The following is a 26005-nucleotide window of genomic DNA, read 5'->3' as shown; positions in this document are numbered from 1 at the left end:
TTAGCTGAGATGGTTGGGATGGCTTGATAGGGTCAGGGCAATGCATGAAGAAGGCAGAGGAAAGGATAGTTTAGGACCACAGTGTGCTATGGTGGGTCTCTGGTTGATCAGGCAGCTAGCTTCAGATTGTCGGATGCTGCTTGGGAGGAGAAGGGCATCAGAAGGAAGGTATGATAGGTAGTCCCAGAGACAAATAGAACCGAATGAATGTTAACATTCGGTGGTTTTACAATATTTGAAGAGGGGGTCATGTTTATATGAGCTTTTAGGAACTGGGGCGTATGGTCTGAAAAAATGGCACCTTCAATAATTGAATTCACAATTCATAGAAACTGACCCCAGGAGAAATTGTACCCTAAACATTGATTTATAAATGTGATGCTGATAGAAATTTGAGAAATAATGAAGTCTAGTCAGAATGACCTGGAAGATTCTTGGGGCCACACTGCTGAAATTAAGAAGCATTTCTGAAACTATCTACCCAATTGATTGTTTTGTAACATACTGAGGTAATATTTTCATATTTTTGCAGATGGTATGCATGATATCTTAAGAAAAGAGTGACAAACATAGATTGCTAAGGCAATGTAAGTGACAAAATATAGGTTGGAGGAACTAAATGTGAACAGACAGATGGCTTTGAATAAGTAGAAGTCTTCTTTTGGTCTATAATTAAAAAAAAAACAACTGTTTGTAAAAGTGGTATAATTGAAAGCACCTGACTAGGATAAAAGAAATACCAGTTCATAAGGAAACCTTAGCATTTTAAAGTTTAAATTAATTTTTTTTTTTTTGCCTTCGCATTTTTTTAAACCAGGGCTCACTAGTAGTATAGATTGCTTATATATGTTCAGGAGACGTTTTCTGACCATTATGTATAAGTGTTTAAGTTTTCATGGCAAACTTCCTGCTAATATGGGGGTTGGCTGTATCAGGCTCTGATAACTTATGATCAAATTGCTTGTCTTCTTCAATTGATAAGTTCATAAGAAGTCTTCTGACCCTCATGTGGTTTTTCCAGGTAGACTTCTCTGTTGGGGAGAGACATCACCAAACACCGGTTTGGAGTGTATTGGTCCATTTTAACACTTACTCATTCAACAAATATGTATCAAATACCTGCTGTTTGAAAGATAGCCTTATTTCTTACTGTGAATTATTAAATGGGAATTCTGATTTATCTATATGTCTCTCCTGGATTTAGTTCTTGTGATTCATTTTCCAGGGCCCATATGTTTCTGTGAAAACTGAAAGGAGACACTTTCAGAATCTGAAATACTCAGAATCATTCTCTGGAGTTCGAGGACTCTCGCTTTACAAACTGATCAGGGTAGCTACTCTGGCCAACCTGTTGACCTCTTTGGTATTTCTTGGTTCCAACTTTATCTCTTCTTAACACATTAGTTTTACATTTATTTTTTAGAAGACTATTTTTGAAATGTATAAGTGGGGCCAGATTGTGCTGGAGCATCTCCTGGGACTCTGGAACATGTGGTTTCAGTTGGAGGAAAAGAGAGCCATGAGGACTGCGAATGGATAGGAAATACAAGGAAGAAAATTTACCTTTCTAAAGATTGTCTGAAGATTAAAATGTAAAAATAAACACCATAAATGTAATGGTGGAGATCCCATAACTGGAGGAAGGGACAGGCTGAAATGTGGACGGAACTCCTACAGTGGGTTGGAAGTTGGAACAGATGACCTTCCTGTCCATTCTGACTCTAAGAATACGAGTTTGGGATTGTTCTTTCATTCTGATGTACATCCTGATACACATGTGAAAAACGTTAAGTATCCCAAGCCCAATCAGAGAAAGTCTTCCACCCCAAGCTTCCTAAAGATTCAGTTAGTGCTGCATCGGGAAATCTGGGAAACGAGTAGGGTTTGTTTTTTTTTACCCCAAATGCCCCCCAAATTTTTCATCCCTTTCATTTTATTAATTAACAAACGAAAAAACCACATGTATTCTTTTTTTTGCAGTGTCTTTACTTTTTATTTATTTATTATTTATTTTTTTATAATAATATTTTTTATTATATTATGTTAGTCACCATGCAGTACATCCCTGGTTTTTGATGTAAAGTTCAGTGATTCATTAGTTGTGTATAACACCCAGTGCACCATGCAATACGTGCCCTCCTTACTACCCATCACCAGTCTATCCCATTCCCCCACCCCCCTCCCCTCTGAAGCCCTCAGTTTGTTTCTCAGAGTCCATAGTCTCTCATGTTTCATTCCCCCTTCTGATTATACCCCGTTTCTTTATCCCTTTCTTCCCCTACCGATCATCCTAGTTCTTATGTTCCATAGATGAGAGAAATCATATGATAGTTGTCTTTCTCTGCTTGACTTATTTCACTTAGCATTATCTCCTCCAGTGCCGTCCATGATGCAGCAAATGTTGAGAAATCGTTCTTTTTGATAGCTGAGTAATATTCCATTGTATATATGGACCACATCTTCTTTTTTTTTTTTTAATGTTTTTTTATTATGTTAGTCACCATACAGTACATCCCTGGTTTCTGATGTAAAGTTCGATGATTCATTAGTTGCGTATAACACCCAGTGCACCATGCAATACGTGCCTTCCTTACTACCCATCACCAGGACCACATCTTCTTAATCCAGTCATCTGTTGAAGTGCATCTCAGCTCCTTCCACAATTTAGCTATTGTGGACAATGCTGTTATGAACATTGGGGTGCATATGGCCCTTCTCTTCACTACATCTGTATCTTTGGGGTAAATACCCAGTAGCGCAATGGCTGGACCCTATGATCCAGCCATTGCACACGTATTCTTTTAAGAAGTATGTATCAAATACTGCAGTGCCAGGGCCAAGGCTCTGTACCATGGAGGGTTTTGAGTGTGTTTTTAAATGACCAAATATCATGGATAAATTGCTAAACATTAAAATAAATAGTACAGAATGGCAAACCTGGCACATCTGAGGTTTGTTCCTTTTTTTTTTTTTTTAAGATTTATTTATTTGAGAGAGAGACAGAGACTGTGTGACTAGGGGGAGGGGCAGAGGGAGAGAATCTCAAGCAGACTCCCTGCTGAGCGCAGAGCCCAGTGTGGGGCTAGATCTCAGGACCCATGAGATCATGATCTGAGCCAAAACCAAGAGTCAGACGCTTAATCAACTGAGCCACCCAGGAGCCCCCTCAGGTTCGTTCTTAAATGAACTGTGGGTAGATGTTAACCAGGCTTGGTGATGGTTACTGAATACATAGATCATTTCTGAGTTTCACAGTTTTACGTATATGTAAGATACATATTATTTGCCTTCATTTTTTGAAAAAGGAAATGAAAGCTTAAAGAGGGTAATTCACCCAAATGCCTCCACCTCGGGTGTGCAGATACAGATTCCCAGTTGATGCCCATTTGATCAGAGTGCCCAAGCAGTTCATGCTAAAAACAGTTTCCCTTTTATAAAATGCACTGGATTGTAAATTGGCTTTGGATATGCTCATGCCACACCTCACTTTGAAAACCCAACATCCTCCTTTGTCTCATTTACCTCTACTTTGAGAATTTAATTATCTGCCTGCAGCAAAATGCCACGGTTAAAGATTCTCATGAAAACCAAACCAAAGGGGGAAGGACAGTCATAATGTGTATTGATTTTTTTTTTTTTTACTTTTGCCTTTTATTTTCTGTCCACTTTGACTTTCTTTTAGGATCTTAGCATGTGGCTAAATCTATTTGTTCTAGCGAAGTCTTAAAAATCACTTTCTAGGGTGGGCTGTGTAATTTGTAGAAATTAATAAATTTCCAGTTCTGCCATTGACATTCACATAATGCTTTTGCCATACTCTGCCTCAGTTTCCTCATTTACTAAAATGCACTTCTAGAAATGCTTTCTGTAAACTAGGAAATGGGTGGGCACCAGCTGCCTTAGAGAGAGCTCATCCATGCACTCTTCCTTCTTACAACAAACATGGTTTGAGTGCCCATCATGTGCAGGTCCTGTGCCAACGTGGAGGAGACCAAAATGGACAGAATATCTCTAACTTAAAAGATCTCACAATCTATATTAACACACAAAAAAGCCGACACCAGGTACGGTGGTAGCAGTGAGAGCTGGTCATTATGCAAGCCCACAGGAGAGAGGAGCAAGGTTACCTCTTCATTGTAGGGAAGGCTACCGAAGCTGTTTCTGCCAAGCAGTGGGAGGTGGGCTTCTGAGAATATGGGCACATTAGGTTCTCGGTCATTGCTTCCCGTAAGAATATCTAATAACTATATAATGTTTTCTGATGCTGATAAAATTGGTCTATGGCAAAATTCCAGACATGGACATTACTTTATAAAAATAATAGTATATAGTCCTGGCCTGTGTGAACTCAATGGGATGGCATTTATCAGTGGCCTCAGGTCTGAGTGTTTCTACCTTCAATCCACCAGACCAGTGGAATGCACAAATGATCCAATGACATCTTCCCAACTGGGCTGTTTTGACCCACACAGTGATTGCTAAAAGCTCCATAAACATACAGACAAGATGGCCCAAGACATACGTGGAAAGAATAGAAGATGAATTACCACTGACGGGAGAGGAGTGGATTAGATCCAGAATGGACAAATAACTTACCACCCATTTGGGTTTTTTTGTTTTTTTTTCTTTTTAATTCACCCTAGAGCTACTGCTCCAGTTGTTTCTTATGATTTAACCATAACTGACAGCAGAAATAAGACAACCATTGTCAATTATATACATGACACATTGTCTAACCTTTATGGCTGGATGGCTCTGCTCTTGGATCAAGAGACCTACACACTGCAGTTTGAGACCCCTTGGATCAACAGATCTCTGCAGGTAACCCCAGGAATTCATTCACGGGTATGGTCCATTCCCCAGGGGTTTTTATCTTTCAACCTGTGAAATAGCAGTTTGCAGAAATTTGAATCTTCTGGTGCTGATAAAGAAAACTGCCACAGCATTTTGGCCTGATGAATGTAATCTGAATATAAGATATGGCAGTTATTTTTTATTTTAATTTTTTTAACTTAAAAATTTTAGAATCTGTTTGAATTTTGTCTTGAATAACACAATGGTTCTGCCTGAAATTTTAACTTTATTAATACAATGACAAACACCTTCTAAGCATTCTGTAGAATTATGTGATTAGATTAGGGATTAAGAACCAATTTACCCCTTAGAGAAGTGTTTGTAGCCAGAGAAAATGTCTTAACAAAGCATTTTTACATTGCATACTGCCACCTTGTGGTCAAATATTAACTTGCAAATAAAGGTCTGGAACTTCATTGGGGTGGTTGAAGGAGTCAAATGGTTAGGGGCGGTGAAGATAGGAATAGCTATGTGGAAAGTGGGTGTATTTTCTGAAAAAAAAAAAAAGATAATCCAGTGGATTTCCTCAAGCTTCTCCTCTTCCTTTTAATGCATTTCTTACTTCCTTCACATTCTCCTTAAAGTCATGAGAGCGGGTCTTACGTGTGGTATAGTTGAAGGCAGAATCTCCTTTGATCCTCTCGCTACGCTTCTCAGAAAGAAGAGTTCTTTCCTTCCCTCGAGGTTCCCATGAGAACATTTTGGGGAATTTTCCACCAAATAAGGTGAAGGCATCAGAATGATGATTGTAAAGGTGGAGACCCTAGTGTCCATCCTGGCTCGGTACTCCCCTGCTTTGTGGTGTGGGGCAAGTTCCTGAACCTCTGCCTGCCTCAACTTCCTCCTCTGTAAAATGGGGGCAGTAGTAGTGACAATCACAGGGAGTCTTTGAAGGATTGAATGCCTTGACATGAATAGAACCTGAGCATGTAATGAATGCTCCAGCAATGCTCGCTTTACTATCACAAATGGATGGGTGCGCCTGCTATCATTGCCTGCCTCTTTAAATTATGGGAAAAACTGGAAAAGAATTCTAGATCTGGCTCTGTCTCTCCTAGCTGTTTGACCTGGGACAAGTCAACTCACTTGTCTGGGCTTTCTCCTCTGTTAATTGAGGTTGTTAAACAAGAGAAATCTATGGAGTTTTTCAGTCCTCACGTTCTAGGATTCTGGAGCCCTGGTTATGAATTTATCATGGAGTGGATTTAAGTAAGCCTATTTCCTTCAAGAAGAATAATCTGGGTGTGAACTGCTGTATTTCTAAAGTACTCCATCTGGGTTCTTTGTAGTTCTTTTTCAGGGAAAGCTTTCCTTACTCAATGAGCGTTATTGTATTGTTCTCTCACTTCAAGTACTCAGCAACGTTTGGCAGCTTTGCTCCTGGGAACTACCTCCTGCTGGTGCACACGGTCCTGTGGCCTTACCCTGACATCCTCATAAGGTGTGGGAGTCAGGTGGGGCGGTCCCTTCCGTCTCTGCCATCACCTGGTCAGGACCAAGGTTGTGACTGGTTCTTCAATACCCAGTTGAGGCAACTCACCTATCTGGGTAAGTATAATTGGATGAGAATTTTGAGGGCACGTAGTCTGAAGCCACTGTTCACTCTTGAATTCCAAATATTTGTGCTATGAAGTGATGAGGACCTGAAGGGGAGAGCTGTGTTTTATGGTTAAGTGGTTGGGCTCTGAAACCAGACTGCCTGGACAGTTGTTCTGAGTTCCTTGCCCCTCTCCATTGGTCAGCTGAGCCTAATCTACCCTTGAGCCCTGTGACTATGAAATTTCAATAGCACTAGAGAGGAGAATATGGTGATTCCCTGGTATTGTTAAGTCTTTGCCAAATGGATTGTTGTACGTTCTATTTGTACTGAATTGTACCATTCAAATTGTATTTCTGATTTGATCAATCATAAATGTAACCTAAAATTATAAAAACTGAGAGTGGACAGAGAACCCTGAGACTATTTTTACAGCTAGAGCCAAATGCAGCCATTAAATAAGAGCAAAGAGGTGTCATTAACTCTGACTGTTCACTTGATATATATTCTAGAACAAAATTTTAATTTCGAATTGTTCTCTATTACTTAGCATGCTTGTGAAGAGCCTGTCTTGTCCATTGGTCCGATTTTGTTGATGAACTGCAAACTAACTTAAATGGCTAAGTGAGGCAAGCGTGGCAAAGGGACATTTATGGCATAAAGAAAAAAAAATCAAGTCGTGCAGCTACAGATTTTCTTCCCCTTTGTTATCATTATTTATTGAATTAATAGCAAGTTATACTCATATTATTTATACACATATATGGTAGAAAGGCACATCTGTGTAAGTATGTATATTTATGTTTACATGTACCTCTGTATGTATGTAAGAGTATATATATATGATATAGATGCATTTTTCAGTATAAAACATTTTTATTAGGTAGGTAGCCTTTATTACTTGAAATCATTCTTTGTATCAGAATACCCTGGTATCTCCACCTTTAGATAAGAGGAACTGGAAAAGGACCAGGAAATCTCAGAGGGTTGGTTGAATGTTTAATGAACATGGAGACCCTTGTTCCTTAAGACGATTCCCAGTGCTCCACGTACTGGCCTCTGAGGTCATTTGTGCCCCCTGTATGCTCTGAGTGAATGGGGTAGGTAGGTGGCAAGAGCCACTTCCGTTCTCATTCCTGGGCCGGTACAGTGAGGATACGAGGACTCATGGGGAACGAAGCTTGCATTGCTCCTCGATGGTGGTGCGTCCCAAGCAGCTATGTTGGACCCGGTAGATTTGGTTATAATTTTGGCTATCCTCTGTGTCAAGTTTACAGCATTACTGGGAAGGCTCATAATGCCGTAATGGCAGTAAGGTAGTTGGCGGCGGGGACCCCAACAGGACCCCAAGCCATAGAGTTCTAGCTCTCTGCCCTGCACGCTCCATATTGATTAGTTTGTTACTTTCACGTAATTGTTTTTTTCTGAACCATGTGACTTTATAGGTCTGTGACTGGGATAATTTGCATAAAATACACTTAAATCTAAGAAGAGAACATAAGTCGAGACCTCACAGTCTATGCGGACATATTCCTGAAAAAAACAAAAAAACCAACAACAACGTGGGGAGAGTTGTGTATACAGAAGTTTCATTTTACCGTAGGGAGACTGCTTGACCTGTTTCAAGGCCATTGAATTTCCTGCCAGACTTGGGGGGATGGGGCACGGAATGGAGAGACCCTGCTCCTGTTCCTGGCTGGCTTTTCGCTCAGAGTGCTGCCTCACTGACAGTTCGCTGTGTTTCATTAATCTGTTGACCACTTCTAAGCGGACCATCTTTTTTTGTTTGTTTGTTTGCAACCTCTCCACATCCCCCAGGATAGGAAGTTTCAAGCAAAATCACAATTATCTTTGTTTCCTCCATTTGGCTACTTGGTGTGTGTTTGCAGATACCTGACTAATCTTAGACCCAGCTGAGAAGGGGGAAAAAAATCAGAACCCAGGCATTCTAGCTCCTGGTCTGGATCTCCCCACTAGAGTGTGCTGCCCACTAAATAATCATTGATCACTGACCAAATAGGGTGTGTGTGGGGGGGTGGGGGTGCTAGGCAGGGTTGTGGGAGAAAACTTCTCGCTGATCCCCAGTGACAAAGAAAAAAATCCTATACATATAATATGTTTTGAGAGTATTCCTCTTCTCTACCAAGGCCAGTTTTGTCTTTTTTTGTTTTTGTTTTTGTTTTGGCAAATGTCTTTATGGGATGCAGATTCTTTTGGAAAGCTCATGGCCAGAGCTTAGGGTTTTAATCAGTGGCTGGCTGGCTATTTCACCTGGGGCATGGAATTATAAATGCTCTATGCCTCAGTGGCTTCATCTATACAACGAGGTTAAGAATACCTACTTATCTCAGAATTGTGGTACAAAACACCCAAATATCTTCAAATGTGATTAGCATGCCCTGTTACTTGACTGTACGTTTTCTCGGTAGCTTATTTCTCTAGATTTGTTCTTTCTCCCCCCAGAAGATGAACGATGTCACGTGCCTTGAAGTTAGCGTACACATCATAACCTTTCCGGAAGGGTGTCATTCTATTTTCCTTGACTAGATTTTATAAGATAACCGAGATTCGTGATAACACGACATATATGATATCTGGTTTCCATGATCGAAGTGTAATACCACTTAAGCAATTGTGACCCACAGAATAAGATCACCTCGCTCATTTAAAAATATCTTTTAAGGAGATTGGTTCAGGTTGCCTTTCTAAAGCCCCTGAGAATTTTGCCTGAGAAGCCACTTGCAGCACAGACCACCGCAAAGGACGCATGGGCCACAGTGTGTGTTAGGACCCAGGAGGAGCAGCGTTTGATGTGAGAAATGATTATGAGTGGCAGTTCCGAACTCTGACTTCTATGCCACGCTTGGGAATGGGCAAGACTGCAGGACACGTAGTCTTTTATAGTTTCCGAGTCGAGTCAAATCCAGCAAGCCCATTTTTCCCTTTATGCGATTTGATTAACCGGCAGCTCCTGTCTCTGCCTTCCCCACTGCCTCTTTCCCTGCTTTTTTTTTTTTTTTTTTTTCCCAGGGATGTTTCAGTTCATGGTTAACTATTTTTATTTTTTAGTTACATTAACGCTATGAAATAATTAGTCAGCTAATTAATCTGGTTTACAAGCTTTGTAGGATTCTTCAGCTGTCAGTCAGGCCCAGGCCTGAGGCCTACATCTAGTCTCAGCTCTCTTGCCCATGTGATTCCCGTTGCCATGGCTACTGGCTACATCTGCTGACACCCCACTCTCTATTTATTGCTTAATTAAGAATTTCACGCTCAGCCCTTATCTGCCTCTAAGAACAAGCGCACACTGTTAAGAAATTCCAAATTTAGGCCCAGGCACAAGGAAAGCCTTTCTTGCAGGCTTGGCTGGATGGAGCCTCTCTAACGATCTTCTCGGCATCCCAGCCGCCACCCTTCAATCAAAAATCATTAAATGGGGCAGAGATAATGAGCATGTAGCATATCAAAAGAAGGATGTTTGCTTGGTCCAAAGGAGGAAAAGCTGCTAGGCCCCATGCGCAGCTCCACTTCAAAGGGAGATGAGACCCCCTCATCACTGGGGCCTGATAAAGCCTCATTTGTTCTGGGCTTGACTTATGAAAAAGGTCTGGTGTGTCAGGGTCCCGTCTCACAGACGCAGGATCCCCCCACCTCTTGCCTCCACCTCCACCGGCCCCCTCCCTGGCCTTCCGCACGCACGCTCGTGTGTCAGCACTCGGGCAGCTGGGTCCCCCAAAGCATCAGGCGGAGCGTATAATCACTGACTCTCCACTCACAATGGCCACTTGTAGGGGGGTGGCCGGGAGGAGGTCTTCATCACAATAGGAACACAATTATTGCAGCTGCTAGGGAGGGCTCTGCTCCTTCCTGTAGGAAGATAATAGGACTTGCCCAAAACAGGAGGAGAAGGTTGGGGGGAGGTGACGGGGGTTGATAGGGGTGGAGGAAACAATCTTGAGTTGATTATTCATATTCTGACTCCTGGAAGCCCGACGCGGAGCCAGTGGGGTTCCAGCAGCTGCCCGTGCACAGTCCTCTCCTAATAATTGTACATTCTGTCAGGGGTCAACTTACTTTTGACCCCGTCCTTTTATATCGGGAAAAGGCTCTTGAGGGCAAACTGTTGGGTTGTGGCAGGGTCCATTAAACACCCACAGCCCCTTCCCCTTGCGTTCTCCTTCACCCAACCGGCAGCCGGTGATAAATTCATGTCAGATGCCGAGCCATTCACGGCTGCCCTCCCGGGTTCACACAGGCCGGCTCGCGCAGCGGAGAGCGGCCGCGCCGGGATATTGTGCGAGGCGGCAGCTGAGCGAGCGCCTGCGAGGCGCAGAGGCTGCGGCCTACCACCTTCTTCTCATCTGCCCGGGAAACAAGGCCTGTCTAGCCAGGCCGGCCAGTGCCTGTCTCCAAATGGCCCCCTCGCCAAGATAAAGGCAGGCTGTTTGGCAAGAAGCCGGGGCCGTTTTCCAGGAGGGCAAGAGGGCCGTAGATGGAAAGACAGATGGACTTCTTTGTGTGCACCCGTTGCCCTGAAGAAGTCAAGTCACGTCACACAGAAGGCCCAGAAAAGAGGCTGCTAACCCGCGGGGTCCTGAAAATAAGGAGTGCTGTCCTGAGTTTGCGGCCAGGAGCTCCTGGGGTACTTGCCTGAGTTTCTCTCCCCAGAGCGCTCAGGGCACAGGGAGGGAGCAGGCTGCTGCCTGCGGCCTTCTGCTGTTCAGCGGGTCCAGAAGACCCCTCAGCGCCTCGGGAGGAGCTCTGTTAGCATCGGTGCAGGAGAGAGGACTCAACCCGCTGCCCCGAGCACTTTGCGAGGGTGGCCTAAGCAGAGCAGAATCATAATCCTTCGAAACTCTGCCGCCATTCCCATGCTGAGGCCCTCTAAGGCAATCCATAGCATTCTAGTTAATAAATTAATTTACATTCTTATAGAAAACTCGTTCCCCAAAGATCCCCAGGGATTTTTGCCAGCAATATACAGGATTGACTTTGGGGAACTGCACTAACCTTTATGGCAAACAGAGAGAATGGAAAAGGCATTTTGCCTCTTGGTTATGAGCAACTTCTCTCCCACAAGGAAAAGGAAGAAAATAAAGGAGAAAAGGAAAGGAAGAAGGAAAACTTAGAAGTCAGGATCAAATATTTTTCCTAGGAAGCACTCCGCTTAAGGAGCTAATTCGTAGCAATGCTGATGGCTGACCCTAGTTCACGCAGGGCATAGGGGTATAACCAGCATTCAAACTCAGCCTTTCTGACTCTAGTTCAGTGCTTTTTCTAGTAGACTGGTGTTTGGGTTTTTTTTTTTTTTTAATCCAGACTTATGTATATACCCTTGTAAACCAGTTCTTCTTCCTTCTATGTATAGGAAAAACTTGGGCTTATTGAAGGCTCTATGCTTCCTAAGCTTTAGATATTTAAATACCAACTTTACCCTTTGTCACACTTTGTGTCTCCTGTTCTGTCATTTACCTAAGATTTTTCTTCAGTCAATTCCCACACCATCCTATTTTTAAAACCTAACCTCTTTTTAAGTAATAATATCCATAAAATCAGGGGTTTAATAAACTAGTTGCTTTTTCTAAAATACATTAGCATCCATACCTACGAAAATAAAACATTAGTGCCACGAACATCATCACCTCGCAATTTACATATTGGGAATATAATGTGGTCTGCAAGGTTTTGGTATAATTGATGAAAAGTAAGAAGTGTGAGCCCAGGGATCTCTTTTTTATCTGGGTCTCTTTCCTCAGTTGCTAAGAACATCTGCTCTTGAGAACAAACCACATTCTTTTTTGTTTGGTTGGTTTTTGTTTTTTGTTTTTACCCAGGGATATTTGTTTGTTTGTTTATTTATTTATTTATTTATTTATTTATTTATTTATATTATGTTCAGTTAGCCACGGTACAGCACATCATTAGTTTTTGATGTAGTGTTCAATGATTCATTAGTTACATATAACATCATCACACGTGCCCTCCTTAATGCCCATCACCCACCCCATCTCCCAACCCCCTAACCCTCTGAAACCCTCAGTTTTATTTCCTGGAGTCCAGAGTCTCTCATGGTTCATCTCCCTCTCTGATTTCTCCCCCTTCAGATTTCCCTCCCTTCCCCTATAGCACTTCCTCAGTGCTATTCCTTATGTTCCACATATGAGTGAAACCATATGATAAATACCTTTCTCTGCTTGTCTTATTTGATTTAGCATAATCCCCTCCAGTTCCATCCACGTCGATGTGAATGGTGGGTATTCATCCTTTCTGATGGCTGAGTAATATTCCATTAACAAACCACATTCTTGAGAGAAGTTGTAAAATTCCTCAATTCGGGGCTTTTTAGATGTGCCTCATGGGCAAACAGCTGGAATGCTTGTTCTCAGGCTGCTCCCTTGGACGTTCTGGTTCTGTCGATCTGCACAAATGCCCCATTTTTCACAGGAATTGCAAGTGTGGCAAACATCCTTGACTTAAAATAACAATCGTTATTATTTTCTGAGTTAATTAAGAAGGTTTAATTGAACTAACTCTCAGGACTGAAGTTCACGTAGTCCCTTGTAGACTGAAGTTAATGACAGTCCCATCTGTCAGTCCCTTGAAGAAGTTCTTGTATTCTTACACCTCAAAAAACATGTATACCCTTCCATGAATGAATGTTAGTGGGGATCATGGAAGACTCAAAGGTGATCACAGGATTTTCATGTAATGTGTCTGTGAAGGACTTTGAAAGGTCCTGTGTTATGAGGGCCAAGCTGGTTCTGTGGCTGTCCCTGTGAAGGTGGCCTCAGACAGAAGTGTGGTCCTGTGAATCAAGCTTTAGCTGCCCAGGGACCAGCTGGCAAGTACTTCTCAATGGCTAAGGGAACAAGGCTAATTTCTGGGGCGTGAGGTCAAGTTCACTAAACACGGAGGAAGAGACAGAGCAGGAGTCTACAGGTGTGTGAGACAGATCTGAGAGAAGAGGTAGACGGAGAAGATAGGGCAAGCTAAGCTGCAATGCAGAGAGAGAGGACCAAAGCCAACAGCTGGCTCATGAGGACAGAGCTGGAGCCTGGGTCCAGTGCAGACAGAGACCGAGAGAGAAGGCGCGTCAGGGAGAGAATGGGTGAAATCTGCAGACACAGACTGTGGTCACTGTTTCTGGTTCTCTCCATGTGTAGCCAATGGCTGACTCACACCATGTAAATGTGAATTGAATGAGAGATCCAAATATGTGCTAAACCTCAATGGTGAAGTGCGAATGGGAATATGGATGAAGAATGAAATAGGAAAGGAGTCAAGGCCCATGAAGATGCCACCTGTTTTTTCTTTTTATATAGATAGGTACTTAATTCTCCCTTCAAAATTGCAAAAGAGAATGGGACCTACTCAAGGAGAGAATTAATTTTTCTCTTCCCTAGTGCCCTAGTGCAGACAAAACTTGCCGGGCAACATACGAAATTCTGGAAGACACTAGTATCATGTTTGGCTGGGTAACTCTCTTTCCTCCTTCTTGGCACATTTCTTGCTTTCTCCCAGATCTCTGTGTTTATAGCAACCTTACATCACATAGCATCCACCAGAATAATTTGACTGTAATTGACCCAAAGGCTTCTTTTCTTTTTGAGGACCAACCAGATATTCTTACAACCTGGGAAGGATCAACTGCAATGAGGCTCCATTTATAAACAAAGTAGATTAACCACTCTCATATTACAAATACACACTCAGAAATCATAAGCACTGAGAAGACATATGTATAATATCACAGCTTGTGTAAGGCTTTTAAACCCTTCCTGAGTCAATACCTTTATTCTCAAATGATTTTCATCCTTCTTTGTGTTTGTCCAAATTGGAAACGACGTGTAACTTTTACACTGTCTTTTATAGAGTCAGAGCACTTAGCAACTTTAGCAGATCTGGTTAAGTTGCTTCCAACTCTGAATACTAAGGCTCATCATGATTAGGTACAGCTGTAAAAAAGAGTAAAAAGAATAGAAGCATATTTCTTGGGTTTTGTTGACTGCTGCTATAATAATAATAATAATAATAATAATAATAATAATAATAATAATACATGCCATAATAACAGTATAGGAAATGACTAGTATTTCTGTGCCAACCACTGTGCTAAGCATGTTATAGGGATTATCTCATCGTTTCTTCCCAATGACGCTATGAGGTAGATAGGACGACTATTTCCATTTTTCACAGGAAGGGAGATTCAGACATGATGAAGAACTTGTGGGTTGCCCACATCAAGGAAATGGAAGACCCAGGATTCAAAGCCAGGCTGTTGGACTTCATTCAGCAGCCACACTCTTCCCCATGACTCTCTATGGCTCCACTCTCAGGGTGTGGAAATGGTATTTGGGAAGAATAACCCTCTGACCTCAGAACCAGCCTGCAGAGGGCCATGTACCAGTGGTGGTGAAGGAAATCAGACTTGTTCAGTCTTTCCTACTTTTGGTAACTTTCTCCATTTCGTGGGATACCGAAACTACTCCTTTTCTCAGATTGAATGATATTCTCACACTCGCTTTAGTAAAAGGAGCAATAGCTTTTCAATGTATGCTTTGGGGAAGAGGCTTTCCAGGAACTGGGACACATCTGTGCATGTGTAGAGGCTGAACGAGATCAGTGGCCATGCAGTTCAGAAGCCATCAGTGTAGAGCCGCAGACGTGACAGCGCCCTCACCAGGAAGCCTTGGCTTACCAAGGATGGGGCCTGGGTTAAGGGACTTCTGAACGGAAGGACAAGTGGAACAGTCTGTCATGGGCATTGGATGTGCTGGGGGTTACCCTTTTCCATCTCTGGGTTCATCATCACCATGATGGTTACAATGCATGATGCATTATAAAATGACTACAGTGGTTTTGAAAAAGACTTTTTCATGTGTAACTTTACTTTTTTTACTCTCTTTACTCCAGTGGCTGTGTCTTAAGGAAGAGGGCACAGATGTAGTGCCTCTTGGTAGCTGCTTTTAACAAGGATGATTTAAACAAAATCTTTAAATGAACTAATAACCCTTTCTAAATGATTCCTGGAATTTTTTCTAATTTGCCTTCTTTGGAGTTTGATTCTATTACAATATTTAATTCCTTCCTCATAGGGAAGAGTGCTCCATTGTTACGGCCTTATGCATGTTTTTACATGTCAACTTGTCCATGTTCTCTTTTGCTTTTCTTTCCAGTTGAGCCGATTATATTATTTTGCCTTTTGGCTCCTTTAAAAAGGTTATTTCCTGCCTCTATTTGCTCAATTGGTTGAAATAGCCAGTTAAGTACTGGGTATTCAGAGTAGAGCCCTATAAATTTAGGATTTCTAGATTAGTTCATGAATTGTAAGTGTCTACATGTCCAGCAATGTCTGGTGTTCTAAGGTACATGAGAAAATTCCCTCCCTCCAAGATTTAGAGACAGAGCTCGTGACTGATGCAATGTGAAGTTTACCACAGTTGATGCTTTATAAATATTTGCTAAATTGAGAGCAAGCTTGGGATAAATATCACCAAAATCAGTATGAGCACAAGTGGGTAAATTAGACATTATAGAAAAAGAGAGAGATGAAATGCTGGGCTGGTGGCGTTATATTTATTTATTTACTTAAGGTAGAAAGTGGGTAAAACATGCAACAGGATAGAGAAATAATATAAGCGAAGCCTTAGTAGTAGTGATAAAGTAGAGTACACAGAGAACATGTTGGCCATTGTGCCTGGTCTCAAAATACGTGCAGTGTAAGGAGAAAGTCACTTTTTACAATGGGAAAAAATTATATGAGAGTAATTATCAAAATCAGAATAAAAGGGGAGTTCTCATCTTGGATCCCTTTGAGGATTATTATTATTATTATTACAAATAATATTATTACAAATATTATTATAAATACAAATATTACAAATAATAATATTGGTAATATTTTGAAGCTTATACTTTGTAATTAGAAAAAAAATGGTCTTTAGTCTACTCCATCTTGTGATGGAGGTAAAGGTTTAGGGTTCCATGGAAAGGCAAATGGAGAGCGTGAGTTTGACCTAGTCCTCAAGGCTACAGCCTTAGACAGCATTGGGCCCTCCAGTGGTGGGAGGTGTTGGCTCACATGACATCTGATAAGGCAGAAAGGTAATTAACCAATAAGAGACAAGGTGTTACTGGAAAGTGGAGTTGGCGCACCTGATTACTAATTAATCAGGCGTGAGAGCACCTTGTAGATGCATTCACTATTTAATTATAGCAGCCTCTCTTGGCAAAGGAGCATATGTTCCCAGCTTAATCTACTGGTTTATACTGACATCAAATTGTCATTATCAGAAAGAATCAGGCCTTTTGATTATTTCCTCTAATTTATTGAACACTTAAAATTAATGAACCCCAGGCCTTTTAAATGTGCTCAGTTGGTTTGGAAGATGGAGGAGAAAGGGGTGGGGGGTGGAAAAAAGCCTTCATTAAAAGGACAATTTGTTTGGATAAAGGTAAAGCAAATACATTTCATGGGCGATCTGAACTCTATTGAAAAACACATGAATTCTAAAAGGTAAGCCTTCAAAATGTGGAGAGGAAATAGGATAAGAGGTGTACCCTGCTGACTAACGTTGGCCTCCCAAGAACATATGGCTAAAGGGTCCTCTTCCCCAATTATTTATGTGCCAATTCTCTTGGAGACCTCACTGCACTTAAGTTTAATCAAATAAAAGAAATCAAAATTAAATGTTGGAAATCAATTGGTAGACTAACAAGGACTTCATTTTTTTTTTTTTTTTGAAAATTTAGTTAGGTTGGGAGGAATTTAGCATAAAGCCGTCTTTATCACATATGAATATCTTCTGTATTAAGGTGCTCTTTGCATCACATCCAAGTTGTGGCTTTTTGCATTCAGTTTCAGGTGAAGGCAACATTCAAGTGACTCTCCAGGTGAAGGAGGGTGTGCCCCCAACTATTTCAGGTGAGTATTAACCCACCCACCAAATAGAAGTGCCTGGTACAGCAGAATGTCGTCCAATAATAGTTCTATAATTTGCTTCCATCAAATTGTTTATAAGCAGGTAAGCATCAGCCCGAATGCTATCATCCCTAACGATTCCCTATTGTGTCACCCCGATAGCGGAAATATGTGTCTGCATTTCAAAGAAAGATATAAGAAGGGCGCATTTCAAAACATTGGAACGTAAGAATTAAAACATGTAAATAAGCACATTTCATAAATTATGGACCATATGTGCACACAGGAGTCCGGATCTGTAGATGGGCCATTAGGCCTCTACCAAATGGAAAGAAAAATTCAGGGTATCTCCAAAGTTTAATTGTTCCCAGTAATCTCAGGACATCAGGGTAAACAAACCCTTCCCCGAAGTCAGATGGTTCTGTGAAATCTCTCTAACTCATAAAAGCCAAATTCTCAAGGACTAAAAGACTCCTAGGCACCTTCTAATGCATTTCATTGTTTGTTTTTGTTTATCCTGAGCCAGTTTAACTATGCATTTGCATCAGGGACAAATCTTTTCAAAGGCCAAATTTTCCTTTGATTTCCAGTGGCATTTTTGTGTTATGTCAGAGCAGAGCCCATGCTAATCAGAAAATGATCTAACTGCTCCATTTAAATTAATAAATAAATGAAGAAAAGGTACTAGACTAAAACTATAAACTAGATGTACTGGTGGCTACTACTCCATGCTTATTGGACTGGGAAGAACGTGGTTCTTTGTTTTTATAACTGTTTCTGGGCTACCGTAGCATTTTGTTCTTTATGTCCCCTGTCCCTTATCCCTCCTTTCCTTCAGGTGGCTCATGATGCATTATTTATTGAGGACCTCTTGTGCAAGATGCAGGAGGATACGATGATGAGCAAAGATGTTTGACTCCTTGGGGTCTTATGGTCACATGGGGATGTCAATTAAATGACTAACTAAATAATCAATGAATAAATCTCTTTTAAAATAACTGTTACCAAGAAAAGTATCTTGCAGTTCTCTCTTCTCTGACAGTTCTGTGTTCAAATTTCCAATTGGTTGGGTCAGTCGCCATTTGTAGAAAACATATCTGTTGGGGGTAGTTCTCCTGCCAGGTCCCCTCAGAGGATACTGGACTATTTATGGGTGGCCATTTCTCATTCAACCAGCTATATAGTCAAGGTGCCATACCACTCAGGACTTAGTAGGAAGATTTTTGTATTAAGGACTCTTTGGAAGGAGACTGTGGGTGGCCAGCCTCCCGGGCTTCTTAGCAGGGGTCAGTTTAAATGGAAGATGCTTTACTTGGCCCATCAATTACAGCATGCTAAATAAATAGAAAGCTTCATAGAGTTATAGGATATTAATAAGGGAAAGAGCCTCACAGACTATCCTATCCAATTGCTTCATTTTACAAGTGAGGAAACAGAAGCCTAGAGATTAAATAGTTTACTTAGTCACACCTAGTCAGTGGTTGAACTTGGATGAGAGCTCAAGTTACCCAACTCAGTCCAGTGTTCATTCTGCTATACCATATAAACTCTAAGATGTTTAAAGTACCTTTCTGGGCATATATTAATTTATGACTTAGATTAAAATTAATTGTATATAGTTAGTTTTCCTAGCCGATATAATTTGCAACAGAAAACAACCCTAAACACAGGGAGTTACAGAATTTGTACATTACCATTCATCAGAAAGAAATTTCAAATACTAATATACTTCAGAGACGTTCCCTGATTCCCATAGTGTGGGGTATATGTGCTAATGTCAAACTTGAAATGTGAGTGTGTATTTTGCTTAATGAAAGTTTCTATGAAAAATAGTAAAATATTACAGTATCAAAAATTCTTTGACAAAACAGCAATGGAATGATTAATGGAGTTCTATCTATATGTTAACCCACTCAGAGATTCAATATGAGTATATAATGCAGATGAGACATTTTGGGTTAGGGTGTTCTGCTGCAGAGCATCTCCTAGTTGACTCACTTGAAGGCTTATTCTGAGTGTACAAGATTGTGCTGGACACTGTGGAGAAATTGTGGACAGGAAACTCCAGAACCAGGAGAAATTAGGGGTATCTATGGGCCACTGTTGAGGAGAGGCAGAGGAGGTGGTGGTGATGTAAGTTGTGGTATGGATGCTTAGTGGGTTTGTGGTGAGGCTTTATGCTAATTGGAGTCAAGAGGATATCCAGGTTTCTGAGCACCCCTGTGCAGGTCGTTCATGTTCTTCCAACCCTGTGGCCTTGCTGGTTTCCTCTCAGTGTGCATAATGCTTTATAAGAAAAATGGGAAAGGGGAAAATGGACAAAGCAACCCACTTTTGGGGGAGGATAAAAATATTTCTGAATAGCCTTTACCTCGACGATGTTGTCTTCTCAGTGGGGGCTAACTAGAAATATGGCGTATAGTCATATGGGACTATGATGATCAGATATTCTCTTCTTAAATTTGCCATCCTTTCCCTCACAGATCTAAGCTTATTTCCTTTCCTCGGGTTTCTGAGAATCTGTCAGCCCTTTTCCTTTTTAAAGTCAACTCATCCCTGTCAGCATCTTCTGAACTTTGTCCCATCAGTAAATGACTCTGTCTTGTGTAGTTAACCTCTTCTTTACTAGTTCCTTCTGGTCAGTGCCTCTCAGTTAAAACAAAACAAAACAAAATTCATGAATACTGAGTTTTCCCCTAGTTGGTATCTCTGTTGCAAACTTCTCGAAAGACTAGACTCTTGATGCAGAGCCGTAAAAAGCTGGGTGGATGAAGGATCAAGGTGGAGAGGGGAATATTTGGCTCAGGTAGCAAGTTGTAGACCACCTTCAATTGTAGCTGTTGCTGAGTGACAGATTTGTAGAGGAAAGCAAGGTGAGGCTTCCTCACAAATGTTGGTCTTGACCAAAATTCATGGAATCTGGTTTCGAGGTAAGACTCATTTATCTAAAGATTGGGAAGACAGATCAAGGCCTGAGGGTTTCAAATCCTAAAGCTGCTCGTTCCTCCATGAGCTTTTGGGACGACCTGACCCAGTGTCTTCCCTGCCTCACCTCCTGTGCATTCCTCAATCCACTGTAATCCACCCTGGTTACCATCTCAACCACCCCCTGGAGCCGCTCTCATCTGGATTATCCAGATGACCCGCTCTGGTTGCTGAATTCAAAAGCCACTCCTTATTCACTCTCTTATTAGAACTTTGCTGTGAAGATCACTTCTGCCCTCTGGACATGCTCGATTTTGTAGGCTTCCAAGACATTGCTCTCTCCTGGTTCTCCTTGCCTGATTCTCTGCTTCTTCTTTAACTCTTGTAGGCTTCTTGTTCTCTCCCCACCTTTCTATATTAGCAATAGCCATACAGAAGCCTGATATTAACTATAGAAATCTGATAACTTTGCAAGAGACTGAAATGTGTTTTCTTCTCCATTGAGTGTTCTTATCTTAAGGCAGAATGGTATGGAACGATTAAATTTGTTCATAGTAACAACTCTTAGAATAGTTACTTTAAGATTTAGTTTGTTCAATTAAAGACCATTTCAGCCCTCTTATAAATAAAAACGAAGATGACAAAGTGAAGAATTTGTTTCCAACATCTGTGATATAAAGAGTTTTTGGAGCCTGGTATGTGGTTTTTAAGAGTCTGTTCATTGCCCTTTTGAAATATCACAGTAAATAAAGCATCAGAATCTCTCTTTCTGGCCATTTAGTGGTCATTTCAACAAAGCCCCCACCCCAACCCCACCTGAATATTTAAAGTATAGTGTTGGAAAGGAGGCAAAATTGGGAGGAATCTAGGTTTTATAGTCTTGGTGTTTATAAAATATTTATACAGCCTCTTTCTGAGTGAAGCTTGTGCCAAGCCCATGTCTGATTCCCATGGTGTGGGGTCTATTTTGTGCTAATTAAATCACCTAGGATTTCTACTTGACCACAATCTATATACTTTTCAGTTATCCCAGGGCTCTAATGAGACCATGATTATGAGGGAGTTGGGTTCCGGTAGACAAAGTAACTGGGTGTTTCCCAAGGTTCTGACCTCAGGTATTTTCTCTTTTCTCATTATAATCCTCTGGAGCTGTCACAACCATCCTTAGAGTTTCAAATATGACCACAAAATCCATCTCTGACTCAGAGCTCTCTCCCATTCTTCAGATTCATATCTAATCCTTCCTTGCTGTGTATCTCCACTTGGAGGTCTTTCAAAGACACCCCAAACACTTTATCGCCCAAACTGAATTCCTCGATGTCTGACTTAATGAACATCTCTGCCCATTACCAGCTGTGCTGGAAACCCAGGGGTCATCTTTGGCTCTTCCATCTTTGTTACCCATCATACCTGGATCTCTGATTATTTCTCCAGCCCCATCACTTGCCTCCTCCCAGCTCTGTTGCTCAGCAACACCAAACTGCTTAGAGACCCTGCACTTCATCTATTTCTCGCCATTACTTATGATCATCCTTCTGTCTGGAGTGCAAACCTCACCACAATCCACTTTACCTTTATAGCTCCTAAGCCTTTAAAATGCAGCTCAGATGCTCCCTCTCCAGGAAGCCTCCCCTGGCAAGGTCTACTTCCTGTCTTTGTGGGATACCATTAAAGAGAACTCCCTTTAGAGTTCTATCCTCTCACTATGTATTTATACAACTTATACACCATCGTTCGCTCCTTTCGGGCAAGAATGACATTTTATTCCTTTTCGTATCCCTACTTTTTAGGAGATTTTGGTAGAGAAGGCATTCGTTATTTGTGCTTGTGAAATTACTATAATGGATGAGATTCTGCCCCATCATGTGAGATCCCACATCATTTGAGCTCTTGAAACTCAAAGAACATTTGGAGTCACCTGGAAATATTTTCATTCTCTTTTGGGAGACTCTGCCCTCTGTCTCTGTGCTAGGGATCACACTCCAGAAAAGGACATGCGGGGGGCAGTTCAACATGATGTTGCGTGTGATGGATACTGCGCAGTCTCCACTGGAAATTATTAGACTTATAATTCACGATGAAGAAGCTAGTGGGATGGTTGAAAAGAAAATGCCATTTGATCATCAGTGGCAAAATCAATAAAAACCAGTTGGAACATATGAACTGTATGTAAATTACTACAATGAGAGGTGTCCAGATGATTATCTTGCCTTTAATATGCATTAAGAGCTATGACAGGATTACACCTTTGACTCAGTGATTCCATTGCTAAGATTCTATTTTAAGAAGAAATCATTTTTACTGGCAGGTTTGTATAGAGATATTTAACACTGTATTACTTAGAATTTTAAGAGAGTGGAAAGATCCTAAATACCAAACATTAAGGATTGAGTAAGTGATAGACTTTTTATATGATAGAATATTATGTAGCCATTAAAATTATGTTGACAAGGAGTTTTAATGACATTAGAAAATGCATATTAAAATGGCGAAGCTAAGTAGAAAAATAAGTGAATATAAAATTGCATATATGATGTAATCTCAATTATATAAAAATGCTGAGAAATTCAGGAAGGAAATGCAAATAGAAGGTTAATGGCAGTTATCTCTAGGTAGTGAGATTATAGGCCATTATTATTATTTTTCTTTCTGTATTTGCATTTTTCAAATGTACCATGATAATCCTATGTCATATTTATATCAGGCAAAGCACAAATGTTTAATAACAAAAGTAGAACGTATTTTCCCTAGAACTAGAGGAATTGAAGGATTGAATAATTACTTGCTTTACACTGATAAAATGATTTTTAGAAGATTATAAAATATCAAAAGGCAGCTTACCTTGAGAGGTAAAAATATTGTCAATATCCTAAAATAAGGATAGAATTTGAAAGTTATTATAGTGAATCAGATTTTCACAGTTACTTTGCTATTTTCTTTCTGTTTTGTAGCTTCTACCTCTGTACCTGAATCAGCTTTAAAATGGTCCCTTCCTGAAGCATGGACAGGCATTGAAAAGGGCTGGGGAGGACACAACCATACCATTCCAGGTCCTGGGGATGACGTCCTGATTTTACCCAGTGAGTAAAACCGTCCATGAATTAAATAATGAACCAGGACAATCCAATTGGGGATTATTTGTCATTTAAATATATTGTACAAGTCAAGAGTGCGGGCAATCTTATTTGTGGGCACATGCGCCTACAACCTCCTTTTTAAAATTATTATAGGTGAAGAATTTTATAATCCTATGAAATCCAGAAAAAATAGCTCAGCTTGCTTTCATTAAAGGTGGGATAAGTAGTTACAATGCCACAAGGAGTTAGGATAATCCACTAATGAGGTATGTTTCTTATGTGTCAGAGAACAGATCTGCAGAAAAATGCTAGCGTCCTTGTGTTGAAAAGGCATAGAGTGTTTGGAAAGAAGCAATTTGCAGTGTTTTCTTTTCTTTTGCCTTTTGTGGATCTTTTAAATATAGAACTTTTAAACTTTAAATATAGAATCTTTCAAATATAGAAAGATGATGAATAAGCTCTTCTGTTGCCATGATTTTTCAAAGATGCTGGAATAGGAAACCGATAAATCAAACAGAAAAATGAAAGTCTATGTACGTATGTGTGTATGTATCTATCATCTATCTAGAACACTCTTCCCACATAGACACATATGGAAGAAGATGATTCTTCAGATAAACAGAAACACACAGCCATACTTAAAGAAAATTCTTCTTTTTTTTAAAGATTTTATTTTATTATTATTATTTTTAAGGAATTTCTATGCCCAACATGGGGCTCAGATTCACCACCCTGAGATCAAGTCACATGCTCCGCTGACTGAGCCAGCCAGGTGCCCCCCAAATTCTTTCTTAAGAGTGAGTTCTTGAAACTCCCAGAAAATCTCTCTAGGCTGAGAAGAAAATGGTTTTCAAAGAACAAATATATTTTCCCTAAAAGACCTAATTTCATTTATGGCTTGATTCGAACTTCCTAAGGTAATACTGAATTTAAAAAGATCCGTACTGGAAGAAGAACGTTTGGTCATCTGTAAAGTGATAACAATGATAATATCCAACATTTATTGACAACAACATGGCAGGAATGATTCTCCATATGTTAACTAATTCAACCCTGACAAGAACTTCTTTGTGATATAAGTGATATTATCATCATCCCTGTTTTTTTAGGGCTTTATTTATTTATTTATTTGGCATGTGCGCATGAGCTGGGGGGAGGGGCAGAGGGAGAATCAGACCCCCCCACTGGGCGGTGAGTTTGAGATCTCAGGAACCTGAGATCATGACTCAGAGGCTCAACCTGCAGAGCCATCCAGACGCCCCTATTACCCCAATTTTTACTGACAAGGAAACAGAGGCCCAGGGCAGGTAAGTAACTTGCCCAGGTTCATGCAGTTTGCAATTCAGCACTCAGGATTTTAACCCAGGCAGTCTGACTCGAGGCCTTATTCTTAACCCGTCAAGTGCATTCCTGTTGTAAAAGGACAAAGAGGAAATGACAAAGAGTAGTTGTGTTGCTTTTATTTAGGATAAAAAAAAAAATGAAGACAGAATGATTAAAACGCGGTAACCTCCACTGGGCTTTGGTGGTGTGCTGGTATGGTTGTGCATAGAGAGATGGGGGACTGGAGGGGGTGGGCTGACCAGTACGAACTCGAACTATTATTATCATCCAACTCCCCTATCATCCACCTCTCTCAATGGAGAATGTAACTTTTTGAACAAACAAGCTCATGAGTCATTCCCATACGGAAGGGAAAAATCTGTTCCATCTCAGCCATTTCTTTGATGAATGTAGCCAGCGGATTGGCCCTGGGCTATGGTTTTTCCCACTAAGCAAGCTGTTTCCCCCACCCTGTGCAGGAAGCAAGTGAAGCTTTTGAAGGTTGCCAAGCTTTTAGTATCCTTTGGGACCCTTATGCTGAGAGGGGAGTAATCTTAGCTATCTTGCTTGGCACTGCCGTTGACTGTATCCACTGTGCGCCCTGACTTTGGGGAGCCCCTAGCATTGTCCGTCATTCTTCATTCCTCTGTTGGTGCGTGGTCAGTTTATATGATGGGCCTGAATTCTCTGTGAAGCTGCTTTTAAATAGCACAGAAATGAATGAATGAATGAATGAATGAATGAATGAATGAAATAAAAGAAAAGAAATAGCACAGATCAGTGCTTTGGAAAAAAAGGGGGCATGAGGGGGAGGCACAAGCATTGGCTGTATAAAGTATCTTTCCATTGGTCCTTTAGTCCTATTGTGAGAATCAGAGAAGTTAAGATTTTTAAACCATGCAGTTATTGTTCATTATTTCTTGTTTCCAAGTGGAAAGATAAGTGAATGAAAACGGGTGTGTAATACATAATAATGAAATCTTACCCTTGTTCTGTTGCCTTTTCCCCCTTCTCTTATAAGCTCTCTTTTAATTCCTCCAACACATGATCTTACAGTGGCCAGCATTTTAATCTGTTGTTCCCCTCTGTTTGGGGTCTCACGTAGAAGCTGTGCTGGCTTTACTTTTCCTCTCAGATTTTTGGCAGACCTGGTATTTTGACCTCCAATGGACCTTTCGGTTAAATTTACCTTCTCTTTCTACTTGTGGTTTTGTATTTGTGACCTTTTCCTAGCTCTCCTGGTTTCACTCATTCCCAGCTTTCCTTGAATCAAGTAAGTTTATTCACCCAAGTGTGGCACAAAATAGACAGCAAATATTGCTTGAGTGAGGCGCACAATCTCAATGCTGCCACCCGTAATTTAATAGT

General features: G+C 40.8%; 1 protein-coding gene across 1 annotated transcript in view; it reads left to right on the top strand.

Moving 5' to 3' along the window:
* Nucleotides 1-26005, top strand: part of PKHD1 (PKHD1 ciliary IPT domain containing fibrocystin/polyductin) — a 431701-nt gene that overhangs the window by 208968 nt on the left and 196728 nt on the right. The window contains 4 exon segments of the mRNA XM_040643571.1: nucleotides 4644-4821; nucleotides 6207-6402; nucleotides 17250-17315; nucleotides 23189-23317. Coding sequence (XP_040499505.1) covers nucleotides 4644-4821; nucleotides 6207-6402; nucleotides 17250-17315; nucleotides 23189-23317 — 569 coding nt within the window.

This window comes from Ursus maritimus, unplaced genomic scaffold (genome assembly GCF_017311325.1).
Source record: "Ursus maritimus isolate PB19 unplaced genomic scaffold, ASM1731132v1 scaffold_29, whole genome shotgun sequence".
NCBI lineage: Eukaryota > Metazoa > Chordata > Mammalia > Carnivora > Ursidae > Ursus > Ursus maritimus.
Note: the sequence above shows the minus strand (reverse complement) of the source record. Positions and strands in the feature narration are given on the sequence as shown.